This window comes from Macrobrachium rosenbergii, chromosome 44 (assembly GCF_040412425.1).
Source record: "Macrobrachium rosenbergii isolate ZJJX-2024 chromosome 44, ASM4041242v1, whole genome shotgun sequence".
Taxonomy (NCBI): domain Eukaryota; kingdom Metazoa; phylum Arthropoda; class Malacostraca; order Decapoda; family Palaemonidae; genus Macrobrachium; species Macrobrachium rosenbergii.
In genome coordinates this window covers 30,917,444-30,932,001 of record NC_089784.1, presented here as the reverse complement: position 1 = coordinate 30,932,001, position 14,558 = coordinate 30,917,444, and the positions used below count along the sequence as shown (strand labels likewise).

Sequence of the window (14,558 nt, the reverse complement as noted above, 5' to 3'; positions counted from 1 at the left end):
ACGGACGTGAGCGGGGGAGGAAAAGCAAGATATGCCCACTATTCCACACAAACATGTGGGTGCTGTGTGCCAGATGTTCACGGGAGTCCCACCAATGGCGTTCATGGAAGCACCTGGGAAGACACAGTTGTGGCCTACAGCAAAAGACGAAGGAGAATGCTCAACTTCTGCAAATCCAACATCGAAAGGCGGGGTTATGAAGTAGCTCTTGAAGCTATGACACACAGCAATGAAGCACACACACCCAAACTGAAATCAGCTGGTTGAGCTCGGCTTGTTGGCTGTCGCTCCAGTGGTGGGTCATCTTCCCCCAGTCTATGTATTCTTCCACCCAATGTCTCTTGAAAGGTAGGAAAGAAGATAGAGAAACTGTGATACAGCATACGACGATGAAAAGAGCGAGGGAGGCTAAGAAACTTCATCGAGGAAAGCTTCCCTGGACTTCTTATCCTTCAAAACAGTAACAAGAGGAGGAGAGGGAGCATAGCAATGCCAAACACTCCCCACCAAGACAGAGGAAGAACTGTAGACAGAACAGCTACTGGTTTTGGAGACAACTTGCCAAAATCAAAAACTCTGTTTAAAGGTCCTGCAACATCAATCTCCTCTTCTTCCTCGTGTCAAGGGAGAGGGGGAATCCGTGCTGGAAGACAAGCAAAGGTCTTGTACAACAGGTTACAAAACCACCACACTGTAGCAAGGGAACCCTCCTCTGTCTCAATGCCTCTCAAGCTCTACATCATCTGAAAGACTAAAACATTACAGTATTCCAAGTAATTGTGTAGTCAAAAGAAACACTTGCTTGTTCAGAGAGAAAATACTTCAGAACAAACAGAAAAAAGATTTAAAATAAGGAGGTTCAATAAAACTAGGTTGAGAAGACGTCTAACAATAGAATGGTTGATGGCAAGAGACAAGCCTCTCTCCTTGAGTGTGTAATAGAAAAAAGATATAGCAGTAATAATAGAACAAACACCAAGGCAAAGACCAAGCTGGGTTTGCGTTATATCAAAAGGCAAAACCAAGTTAGAGAGGTAATTACAGAGAAGGGTTCATAGGCTAAAAGGAGTTGATAACAACTACGCAGCATAACTGTGTAGGAATAACTATGCACCAAAAATAACAAAATACAACAGAATAGAACTTGCTGCATGATTTCAAAATAGGCGGCAAAATATCTCAACAAAAAAAAAAATTGAATAGAAATGAAAAGAATAATTAAGAATAAGTTAAATGGCAGGCAGCAAAAGAGGCAAATCTGTCTCAGATGCGGCCAAATGGTAAAGTGAATGCGTACTATCCGGAAGGTGGGGATTCCTCCCCTACCATCGGTAGCCAACTACCAACATCCACCTTGTTTTTAGTAAATGGTCAGCTCCAGCTTGCACTGAAAGTAATTTCCCTATGTAAAGACCAAGGGTTTGAATGCATGTAGGAACAAAGCAATTTTATTGTGTAATCCCTTAGATTGCAAATTTTAGTACATTTTCCATTATTTGTCTTTAATTCATGAGTAATTTTGGCAGGTGGATTATGTTTCTGGTACTAAAAAGCCAGTTGAAGAAGAGAGGAAACGAAAATCAAGATTTGATCAGGGTGGACCTTCTACTACTATATTAAAGCAGATGGTAGCACCTCCTACTCTTACGTCTGTACCCTCTGGTACTAAAACTACAATAGATGCATTTGGATCTTTAAAGAAAACTAAGTAGATTTAAAGGTAATTGAATGTGTATCATTTCATTATTTTTGGCATTTTAATCTTCTGCTTTTAGATTGAAATGTAAAATCATTATTAAACTGGTACAAACCTTGGCATAACAGAAAGACTGTCTTGAATGTCAGTCTTAGGGTACAAATGCAGTGGTGTACATGAGATCTCTATTTTTCTTCTAAGAGTGAATTATAAACATTTTAAAGATAAACTATTTAATTTTCCAGCTTGAAAATTTTCAGTATTTTTACTGTTTTATTATTTCAGGATAATGTAATTATTATAGATTATCCTAGAAAGCATACATCATTTGGTAAAATATCAGTGGATTTCTGCTAGCGCCAAGGATTAAAAGATGCCTAACACAGGAGCTGCATCACAACTGGAAGCAAAAACAGAATTTATGAAGATGGAAATTATTCAGCAGATGAAATTATAAACAAAGAAAGTGTCAGCAGGTGCAGAATAAAAACAAAAAGTTAAAAAACCACTTAAAGACAGCCAATAGGTGGCAACAGAAGTGTTTGATAGACATTGGGGAATGGATAGAAGAGGAATGCCAAGAGACAGGCAAAGACAAAGGGAGGAAAGATAATACAGTTAAAGTGTTTGAGGAAAGTAGAAAAGATGAAAAAGTAACAAGTACTATATATAGAAAGGAAAGAAAAAATAATGATTGAAGTATATTGAAAAAATTGCTGAATGGGTAACACTGAATAGGATAATGCTGACATGACAGCACCAAAAGAGGATTTTGAAAGGGTTAGGAGAACCATATAGATAAAATAAATTCTATACAATCTTATTAATCACAACCTTCAACTCTGGAATGCATCTTATTGCAAAAATGTAAATTTTTTTTTTCAAACATCTCATTATGCATGCCCAGCCAACTCCCAAGTCATTCTTCAGTGGATGGGAAGTCACTAGAAGTAATAATTAATGGGTTTATGTAAAAACTGTTACAATAGTTTGTTATAACAACCCCATAAACAACCCTGAATCACAATTTAGGGAGTTGGAAGCTCAAAACAAAGGGGACATAGCTGCCATAAGTCTAGTCTTAGAAAAATGATAGGGTGTTGGGAGTAAACTTCTAGAGCTTCAGCAATGAAAGATGAACCTAGGGTATAACACTTGTCGAGCATCAAAGGCCAAATGGGGGATACTCCAGGAAATACATGCCTGTAGTATGTCAAATAAATGATGGATGAATGCGAAGAGGAATGATGCATCGTTCAATATCATTACAGTGGTTGCCATCAAAGTTAACCTCTTAAAGAGCTCCTGCCTGAAACAGGCACAGGTCTGACATGCCAGCAACCCTGAGATACTTGACATTGAAGGGGGACAAGAGGTCAGGTAAGTCCTTAATAGCCAGCCCTCTGTGAGCAAATTGGCCAGGTAAACAACCATCTGTATCTTAAAAGCAGCATAGCTGTGAACAGTAGTGAAAATGTTCAGGGCGTAGCCATGGGCTGGTTATTCCCCTTGCTGGGTCACATCCTTCCATTCACAGCCTCACTTCAGCAACGATGTCCGAGACAATGGTGCCCATATGCAGGGTTGTTCTTAACAGAATCATGCCTAAGCTTGGTAGCCTAAGGTTCCCTCTTAGGCTTTTGAAGTTATGGCAAGTCAAAGATGTCTTAATCCCAATCAAGAACCTCCAAAAGGAAGCAGTCATCTGATCCCCCTACTTCAAGTGCTCATTGAGTACACCTTTGACAAGGCAAATCATAACTTCATAGCAAGTTTCAACATTATTTCCAGCATGTGAAGGTTCATGAAGACTTGACTGTAGTCCTTGGTAGTGTGGTTGGAGACCAGCTGGCTTCTACACAAGGGGTCCTAGGTACCACATCAATCTGTCAACAACAACTGTTTCTTCTTCTTCCCCCCTTTGGCAACACCAAAGAAGTTAAAGATGAAGAAACATTATCCGAGGAAAGCAAGAAGGGAGAGACAATGTATATTAACTTTTTCTTCACTAGAAAGTCAATTGCTTCTCCTTGGACTGATGCAGATAGATAGGACAAGTCATTCTCCCTCAGTGAATCTTAAGTCTGATAATTGCTGCTCAACTTCTTCCAGTATGTCCAGGGGATAGCATAAGGAAGTTTGCTGTTGCTGTTATGTAAGGAGATTCAGTAACTGTCACAAACACATAGAAGTCCCAATCTCAGTGTCTGCTGGTATAATAGTAGGCACTCTGAAGAGGAAACCCCAAGAAAAACACACTGGTCTTCCTGATATCCTTTTGGGGGCCAAGCAGTGACCAGTGATGGGAATTTAGTGACTTACAGATGAAGCAGAATGTGTTCAAGTTGTGGAATCAGCATGCTGTGAGTACTAGAGTCTAAATTGTTATGGTCACTGGAAGAGGAGCACTCATTTGTCCAAGGTGCATCTGCATAACATCAAGCAGAAGAAAAAGTGTCCTTCAGCCTGCTCACATACATGTCATCATTGTTGGCCACTTATGGATGGGCAACTGGCAGAGCAAGACTTGAACAGGTATGCTGGTCATCACAAAAATTAGGAGTCAGGTGTATGGACAAGGCTGGTGAAAAGTAGGCATGCCAAACAGTGGGCAAGGGTGCAGCTACAACAGTCAAAGAGTGGTCAGGTATCATCCAAGAACTGGTACTCTTTAACCTTCACCATGGGCAAAGACTACTCTTTTGCTGACCTGGAGACCGAGGACTCAAGGATGGAAGAAACAAACACCTCAGCCTGAGCACTTCTTGACTATCTCCCCCTTGTACATCTTCATTCGAGCATAGCACAGATCTCAAAAGTAATTAGGGATGACCATACTTGCCCATAATAGTTATTACAGTACATAGGATGTGTGAGTTTCTGTTTAGGAATACCATAAAAGCATGAAAGGTACTACCTGGAAGCCCTTGAAAAGTACACCAGGGAACAATGGAAGACACATGAATACAAATTAACAGAAAATCACAGCACAAGAAAAGCACATAGTTAAACTGTGAAAAAGTTGCTAGAACATAAAGCATACTAAGGAAGATTGTAAAAAATCACTAACTGAAAAACTGTCCCAACTTTGAATAAAAAAAACATACTTTAATTAAATACACTTAACATACCAAATTAGGTACAGTTAGTAAAAAATGCAACAGATACAGTAATGCTATGCCAGACAAATACAAAATATAAAGAAAAAAGTAAATAAAACTTATACATCAAACATTTCCAAAAATCCCAAAATAAAACAAATTAGCAAAATCATATTTCACTTACTCTTCACTCTCATACAGTGAAAAAAAAGGCAAAATTACTACAAGTTTATGGCAAGTGAGGACTGGCTGCAACCTACCAAAGGCTCAAGAAGACAAATACACATTAAAGATTAAACTCTGTCTGAAAGATGAAAAACTTACAAACCTCTGATCATTTAGGACACAAGTACAGGATTAATGAGGTTGTGATGACAATGCTGAACTGCTAACACTTAAGCTCAAGTTTACAGTAAAACAAACAGTAATGGAGAGCAGAGTGAAAGAAAGGAAAGAGCAAATCCCAAAACTTGTCAGTGCACCATTAAAATATGAAAGGAAAGTTAATAAGGGACTTAACAGCTAAGACCCAGTGGATTTCAATGTGCATACTCGTTAGTCAATACAGTAAGGCTGCTGCCGCTACTCTTTCTTTATACAAATTTTTGTCAGGGAAAATTTTGTTACAAACAAAATTGGCATTATAAATTAAAGGGTTTTTTTTTATTAAAAGAATACCAATTGTCTCAGGTCTCTTTGCTTAAACTTTTTTTATAGTGATTAGGCTCGAGGAAAACCAAAGTTAGTACAGTCAGCCACTTAAGCATAAAAAAAATAACAGCATCATCACCAAGGAACTTTTAAGAGTAACTCAAGATAGAAAACAGTTCCAAATGAAATATATTTTTTCACTAAGATTTTTTTAAAAAAGACTCATGTACTGGACAAGAAGAAGAAAAGAATTTACTTACTTGTGAAGGTAAGTACTTGGCACAACCTACCTGCACAAAGTTGAGTACTCACAGCACTGCTGCTCAAACTTAAGTACAGATTGAAGGTAAAGAAAGTAAGAAAAATTATGCTAAATTATAAAGGGGCAGCAATCAGGAATAGGTACTAGAATAGGAACCTTGTAAAATACAACTAATGAAAAATTGGACCTGAAATTGATAATAAACACATGAAAAAAGTAACCCGATTGACCGAACATTGAAAGCTGAGCTGGGAGTTCAAGTTCAAGAGATTCTTTGTAAATTTTAATGTTGGCCATTCTTCAACTCTGAAATACTGAGAAACACTTAATAGATGGGTTGTATTTTCATACTACAACAATACATTACAAGCATAAAAAAGGATTTTGACAAAGGAAAAATCTATTTCTGGAGAGGGGCCCGTGTCACCCGGTGAAATAGTCCATTCAGCACTTATTTCTAGGTAATTCCGTTGCTAGATACCAGAGAAAGCTAAATGAAATGCTGGAGTTACTACCCCCAGAGCGAGCTCCACTAGATGGAGTCGTGTATGGAAAAGGGTGAACTACAAAAACACGGAACCTTATCCTATAGAGATTCCCAATGTCAAAAGTCCCAACGAGAGAGGTGCCGATACAGCCCATGCACTACTCGCGGACTGTATACAAGGCAACACTAGCCGCATTCCATGTTAGCACCCCACCTCACTAGAATGAAGTTTATCAAGGGAGGAGAGAATGAAAAACAGGGTGGGTCACCGGGTGACATCGGCCCCTCTCCAGAAATAGATTTTCCTTTGTCAAAATCCTTTTTCTGGATCGGGTCCCGATGTCACCCGGTGAAATAATAACAGAGAAATAAACATCATTCTTATGCTATTAAAGACTTAAATAGAAACGTTGAAAACTAGGAGAATTCTACCCTGAACATAAGTAAGGTCCTCTAAGTTCATGTAATGAAAATAATGTAAGTGGTCACCGTCTAAGATCATGAGCTTAGAATAGCACCTGAATAGGCTTGTATTAAGAAAATACTTCCTGCCTAATAGCAGACCCAATGACAGTGCCCCCTTTTTAAAGGAGAGGACCTGACAAAATTGCGAGGTCCTGTCTAAAAGCCTGCAAGGAGAAAACTGGACACAGAAACAGACCTTATAAAAGGGAGTACTTTCCAAGGTGACCACCGAAAATGAGGACCTTCAATGTAGATAGAAAGTTAGGGTGAGGAATTCACAACACTACCCCTGAAGAGGGGAAACCAAACTGATTGGTTCCGCCAGACAAACCAAAACTGATTGGTTCCGCCAGACAGGGCAGACAGTACAGGAAAACTAACACTAGAAGCTAAGCTGATTAAAAATTTTGGGACTTCCTTAACAAGGAAAGATAAGAACAAGGTGATTGTTGGTTACGAAGCTAACTCCGATACATTACTCAAAGACCAGGAAACCGAATGTGGACGGAGTACTGTTCTTAGACGAACACAGACCTTAGGGATGAAAGTTAAGGGCCTGTGAGTCTGGTTCCAACAAAACACTTTCTCGAGGCCAATGCGTGTCGACATCAGTACTATAGCTTCGAAAACTATGTGAAGAGTGCTAGTTACTTAACTGCAGAACCATACTGCAGTAGAGTAGGATCCCTTAACTGATTTCAGGAAAACAGTAATAACAGGACCAATATCAGTTTCCTCCTCAACTGTAAGATTCACAAAGACCACAAAGCCAGGACATCAGAGTTTGAGGGGGCTGGACGCAGGCTGAGTTTATACCAGACGGACAGCTTGATAGTTTGTGGCTGAATTGGGTTGCAAACAGACCTACTTCCAGGCCCAGGAAAAGGTCACAAGACTACCTGAATGATGCTCCGCCTAAGGACTATTCCGACACCAGGGGGGAGGCCCTGGATAGGGAAAAAGCAGTGACCTTTTGGACCCCTACGAGAAGGGTGGTAGACAGAGGCACCTGCGTCTGTTGGTTATGGAGAAGAATGAACCATAACCTGAACGGACAATTGAGTCCAAAACCACCTGTTTACGCAGCGCACTATTGCTGTTTTGTTCAGAACCAGCCTAAAAGGAAACCTCTTGGGGAGTTTCCAAGGACAGGAAGACTGTCACCGCCCTCCAAAGCGTTGATATGGAACTGTCGGAACGTGACCGACTAAGTACCATGTACTCCATTGGGCCAAAAATAACCACCTCACCCGCCAGAGAGGTGACGGTGTGGAATACTGAGGCCGGAGGGGAAAGCTGGAGAGGAACTGACTTGGTAAGCACTGACAGTTGTGCAAGGCCGGAGGCCACTATTCAAGTAGGAGGAATCAAGGAGACACGTCCCTGACTCCACCATACCCGGTCATAAACCCAGCTTTGACTTCAGAAGGAGAACCGTCACTGAAGCAAACTGGAGAAAACCAGGACCTTTTCTTGGGCACGGGAGAGGTATGCTTGAGATGATGAAATGATAAGATGCCCTTGCTATCTCTTTTCCACTTCCACTGGATTCATAACTACGGAAGGCTACCCTCCTGAATCAGGTGGGATTCCTTCCTGGTTACTTAGAAGCCCAAAGACTAGAAACCGATTATAATGACCGCGCCCTCAGGCAATTCCCAGCGCTGGGTGCCCAAATGAGCCAGGCAACTAGATATGCAGCTAGCATAGCCTCTAATACCGGAGCTGTTGAACTACGGCATTGTTCAAACTGGCGAAGACTCTGGAGCCGCATTGAGGAGGGCATGAACCTGAAGGGTACGCCTGCTCCCGAGTCTGAATCCCAAGAAGGGATAGGACCTTTCTGCAACCAAGATGTGAAAGGAAGCGTCGGAAAGGTCTATAGAGGTGGTTACGGCTCCACGGCGCAGTAGGATCCGAACCCACAAGACTGTGGCAACCGAGACTTGCCGCATGAATAAGGAAAACAAACGGGACACGCCGGAAAAATTTTCCAGTGGAAGGAACTTCCTTGGCAGACTGAAAAAGCCTGACAGGCCATTCAAAGACCCCCAGAACTCTGGCCGGAGGCTGATTGAACCTGATTGGGGAACAACAGTCCAGCTCCACCGGGCCCTGATAACTATACTCTGGGCCCAGGAACTGAAGTTCCAGTGGCCCCGAAAATGGTACAGCCTCCCACCCATATGAGAAATACTACAGGGAGGAGGCTTTGATTGCCTCCGTGAAGCGAAAGCCTTCCCAATTTCTCGGAGAGGAGTAGGATGCATCCCTGCTCCTATGATAACCCCGAGGGTCAGAGCCTCTTGCCAAATGTCTAGTGAAAATTTTTTCCTTAGGTTTTCGTATGAAGCAAAGAAAACCCCGGCGGGCATTGCTATCTCTTTCCCGTGGGGGAGGCAGAGACACACGGGGGCGTTACAAGGGGCTGATGTGTTGGCTGAACCCGCACACATCGAGGTGGAGGCTGGGAGTGAGAGCTGACGGCTGTCTAGGGGCAGAGACCTGAAGAGCCTGCACCACCGCCTGAGCAGGGGGGCTCTTGAACTACATGAACTTCTTGCCGGACTTAGGGCAGGTCCCAGCAAGATCAGACCGTTTCTGCTCGTAGGGTAGACACCCATGAGAACGGAGGCGCTGGGTAACAATAGTAGCCCCAGATGGGCCGTAACAACGCCCACCTGGGAAAAGATTAATTCTCCAGGTGAAACCGTTCATAAGATTTTTCAGCTCAAGGCGGAACGGGCAAGCCTGACTTACACCCTGTTTCAGCTTCCGAAAATTGACTCCGGAAGCTTAGGAGCTGTACGCTGAATAAATTAGAAGCGTAGTCCAGGGTTAGAAAGATTCACTGTGAATGTATCTGTGATATCTGTCTCCCGGAAATGCCTCAGCGATACATTTTCAAAACAAGCCTGTTGATAAGAGGGGCTACATTGGGAGCACAAGGGGTAGAAACAGGGCTCTCCAAGAGAGCACGGTAAGACCCACAGCTGGCGTGAACTTGGAATTCTCCGCCTGCCACTCCGTTAGAGTCCTCAGGAGACGATGTGTCCAGCCCTAGCTGAGGGCTCACTTATGGGTCCTGCCAGACAGATGCCATGTTCGTTCTGACAGTCTGGTAAAACCCGGATAAGAGGATACCAGACCGGAAGGGAAGAAATGCCCTTCCACCAACCTCCGTGTGCCCACACCCCGACAGGGAGGGTGCCTTCATGCTGGGAAGCATAAAGGAAGGCACCAAGATTCCCCAGACTGGAGGGGAAAAGAGGTGGAGATGTCCGGAACGATAGAATTCCAGAACGGAGCAGGACTTAACAGGTGATCCATTGACAGTGAGTCTTGAGATTAATCTCTTGGGATTTAAGCTCCTGGGAAAGGGAAGGCATGGACCATGACGTAGATAGTTAGTTAATAGGTTGACAATGACCCTCATAACGAGCTCCTTATAAGGAGACCCGTAAAAAGAGTTTTCAACAAAGGAAGGAGGGTAACCGCCTTGCTTTGCTTGGGCCGTGTCCTTTCAGAAGACGAGGCCAAACTCGTAGATGGCACCGGATTAGAGATCCGAGACGTCCTTGAGGGCGGAGCCGGTCTTCTTGGTTTAAAAAAGGGTGGTCTTTTTTTTTTTTTTTGACTTCACCTTAGGGACGGTAGACCAGGAACCGCTTGAAAAGGGATGAGAAGGTAACGAATCCCCTAAAGGAAAAGTTTGCCTCACCTAATTCCGAGCTAAGCGGAAAAGGCTTGTCTCAATTATTCACACCTACTTATCGCTCCCGGGACGATGTTCACAGGTCCGAACGAGACAGAAGGCCGCTAACGTCTTCAGAAAACTCTCCGTAACCAATTAACTTGGCGAAGAGTTACGAGACTTGCGGCCGCTCCAGGAGGGAAAAAATTAGAACCCCAGACACCGGAGGAACAACTATCAATAATTTATATAAGACGGAGTTTGGCGAAGGAAAAACCGATAGGTGTATATGAAACCTACCAATTTACCGAGAATCTCGCCCGAAACGAGTTTGGCGGAGGAAATCGAGAGGGCGTATATGAAACCTACCGATCCACCGAGAATCTCGCCCGGAGAGAGCCCAAACACCGAAAGATTAACTATTAATAAGCCACAAGAGGCGGAGAACCGATAGGTTTATATGAAACCTACCAATTAACGAATCCCGCCCGGAGACGGAGTTGAAAGAGCGATATTAATAAGCCACATGAGGCGGAGCTTGACGGAGGTAAAACCGACAGGTATATATGAAACCTACGGATTCATCAGGTAGCCTGCTTGGGAGAGCATAGCGTACACAACGCAACCTGCCGGGTGCCAAACGACTAATAATAAGCCAAAGCGAGGCGGCGTTTGGCGGCGATAAAACCGACTGGTGTAAATAAAACCTACGGATTCATCAAGTAGCCTGCTCGGAGAGAGCATAGCGTATTTTACAACCTTCCGAGTCAAGAATAAGTCACATGAGGCGGAGTTTGCGGAGACGAAACCGACAGGTATATATGAAACCTACGGGTTCATCAAGAAGCCTGCTCGAGGAGAGCATAGCGGCGTACTTCATAACCTTCCGTGCCAAACTATAAATCCAAAACAGACTGCGCACCGGAATGGGAGCTATAGACTCCGTGACGCTGGTTTGTTGTAGGATAGCGGAGCATTCCTGCACTTGACAAAACCAGTCGAAAACGTATGAGAAAAAGGCATGCTGGAACGGATGCGGAGCAGAGTGCCGTAGCAGCCAAAGCCTCAGTCAGACCAGGAAAACCCCGGAGAAAACCGGAGAGAAAACCGGGCTAACAGGACAAAACTCATAGACATAAAAACAGAGTCAACGGAACATTCCGAAGCGATCATGTTTGAACAAAATGTGGGAAGGTTATGAACTGTTCGGAAGTGGGCGCACTCGAGCCAAGAGGAAAAACCCGGAGGAGGATATCCTGAACGAAGTGATAGCGGTGGGGGGAATAAACGCCACCGCTAAACACTAAAACCGCCGTAGCAGTAAGCAAGAGAGCGCCCAACAAGATAACGAAACACCGAACAGGTAGTAGCAAAAAAGGAGGGGGAACGAAAGTAAATAAAGTGGAAGACAGTTAGGTGGAGAACGCTAACTGGCCTCGTATGAGATCCCAACAGTGAGGTGCGTAACGTAGGAAGCACCACGAAGGGAAATAGTCGGCGTAAAAAGGAAGGGGGAAGGATAGGCCAGGAGGTTGGTAACCCAAAGCAGCGACCAGGGGTGGGACAGCACTCCCGGGCGCCCAGAGATTCTCATAGATCCCCTCGCTATGTAAGCTGTGTCGCCACGACAAGAGCGAGAGAAAAAGAGAGGAAGGGCAAAAACCTCACGGCCAGGAGAGCAATGAAAGATAAAAGGAGTGTGAACAGGAGTGGGAGAGCACTCCTGGTCACCTCCAGGTCCAGGTGGAGTGCCAACTCAGACACCGAAGGACAATCAATCAATGCAGAGGAGGGGATTTAGGCTACGACATAAAATAAGGATAATTGCTCTCAAGCCTTGGAAAGTTAACAAACTTGAAAACAAACCAAGGGAGAGAGAGAGCAAAGGATAAAAGGGAGAGAAGGGGACTCTCGAAACCACAAAATAACATATATATAGTCGGTAAAAGAAGTGTGAACAGGAGTGGGGAGAGCACTCCCGGTCACCATTGGTAAGCAACCCAAAGAAGGATTGAACTAGGATAGGCTACGAGGTAAATCCTCGCTATTCCAGCTTAACTTATTAGGAACATTAGCCTAAGTGAAAAGCCGGGAAACAGGGAGAGGGTGGACGTAGGCAATATATCCAAGTCAAAACCAAACAAAGGGAAGCACCAGACATAAAACACACATGTACAGAACGAGATCACCGACATGAAACTCATACGTACAGATCGAGATCGTCCCCGCCTAAACGAATTTTTCCCCGAAGGGAAAAAGTGTTACAGCCAACCCTAGGCTAACCTAACTGAGGCGATGTAAAGGAAGGAAGCCTAGGAGAGGGGTAAAGGCTACAAATAACTCAAAAAAATCATAATAAAACAAAAATTGTCTGTAAGGTACATGTAGGAGGATAGGCAGGCCCAACACGACATGGACGTGAAGGGACATGACCGACCTCCAGTTAAATGAAAGTATCCCAAAATTCAAAAGCATCCAAGCACAAGGTCAAAAATTAAAAGTAACAATGAAAATCATGTTCCCATACACTTAGAGAAGTGAGTCTAAAACAAGGCAAAATAAAGCCAAAATAAAGCGAATAGGCCCGAGGGGAACCACGTAGCCTAAACAGCAAGACAGCACTTGATCAGGAAGGGAACACAAAATTCACAAAATAAACAAAATTATGAAAACAAAGTAAAAACCGTGAACAGTACCAATGAAAATAAGATCCCCAAAGGCTAAGAGAAGTGAGTGACAAAAATAAAGCATAATGAGGCCATGATAATAAGCGAATGGGCTCGAGGGGAAGCTCAGAGCCTAAACGCTCAACAACATTTCTCGATTGAAGCCACGATAAAAGCGAATGGGCCCGAGGGGGTAGCTCGTACCAGCCTAAACGCTAAACATCACTCCCGTAAAGAAGCCATGATAAAAGGCTAATGGGCCCGAGTGGGTAGCTCGTAGCCTAAACGCTAAACATCACTACCATAATAAAAATCACTCGTGGTGAAGTCATGAAAAAGCGAATGGGCCCGAGGGGGTAGCTCGTAGCCTAAACGCTAAACAGCACTTCTCGTAGTAAATGGGTACAGAACAAACAAAAATTAATCAAACCCACTAAAGATAGGGATCATTAATGGTAAAACATCCCAAATAAAAAGGGATACAAATAAAAAACACAAAACAAATATGCCGAGCCAAGACCAAGAGAGGTCAAGAGACGACGTGAGAGGAGATCGAGACAGGCGTTATAAATTCCTTTAATTATTAAACTAAAGGAAAATAAGAAGCCTCAATCGCCTAAAAACAACAAAACACTGGTACTCAAGTAATTGAAGAAGAACCTTGCGAGGATGCCATAAAAAATCCAAAATAGAGCACAAAATAAGGATCACAACTTGAAATTACGTGTGAACGAAAAAAACGTGCTAAAATGGAATGCGGCTAGTGTTGCCTTGTATACAGTCCGCGAGTAGTGCATGGGCTTGTATCGCACCTCTCGTTGGGACTTTTGACATTGGGAATCTCTATAGGATAAGGTTCCGTGTTTTTGTAGTTCACCCTTTTCCATACACGACTCCATCTAGTGGAGCTCGCTCTGGGGGTAGTAACTCCAGCATTTCATTTAGCTTTCTCTGGTATCTAGCAACGGGAATTACCTAGAAATAAGTGCTGAATGGACTATTTCACCGGGTGACACGGGACCCCGATCCAGAAAATGTTTACTCGTATCAGAGATTACAACACTTATTATAGGTAGGAAGCAGTAATTCACGTATAGAAGAATGTCAGAATTCAAAGGAAACCATGATGAATAGATTCATTTGTAAAACTGGAATGTCCGTAACATTCTAATACATTTCAAGGGAATAGCCTTGAAAATAAAATAAAAGAAATGGGAATGCTTTGCAATCCTTCCATAAGACACACACAAGTTTCATTGCTGTGTATTATACTTTACACTAGGGGTAAGCAACTGCAGATACCTCGACCCCTGGCAATAACAAGTTACACCAATTCCTAAAGAACCTGTTCAGACTTCAACTGGAGTTTAAACCATGGGTAAAATTAGGATTTGTTTTTGCATAACAGTGTAAAATGTGAACAACATGGAATACTACTCTCATGAGTAAACATGGTTATCCAACAGGCACTTGAATGCTTACATCACTTCAGGTTAAATTGAAGATAGGGTTATTGCATTGTGTCAACAAAATCTT

General features: G+C 43.1%; 1 protein-coding gene across 4 annotated transcripts in view; it reads left to right on the top strand.

Moving 5' to 3' along the window:
* Window positions 1-1,925, top strand: part of LOC136829500 (SAP30-binding protein) — a 458,698-nt gene extending 456,773 nt beyond the window's left edge. For all 4 annotated transcript variants that reach the window (XM_067088281.1, XM_067088283.1, XM_067088282.1 and 1 more), the window contains one exon: window positions 1,527-1,925. In XM_067088281.1, coding sequence (XP_066944382.1) covers window positions 1,527-1,712 — 186 coding nt within the window. In that variant the 3' untranslated portion in view covers window positions 1,713-1,925. The remainder of the gene's footprint in view (window positions 1-1,526) is intronic.
* Window positions 1,926-14,558: the final 12,633 nt, after the last annotated feature.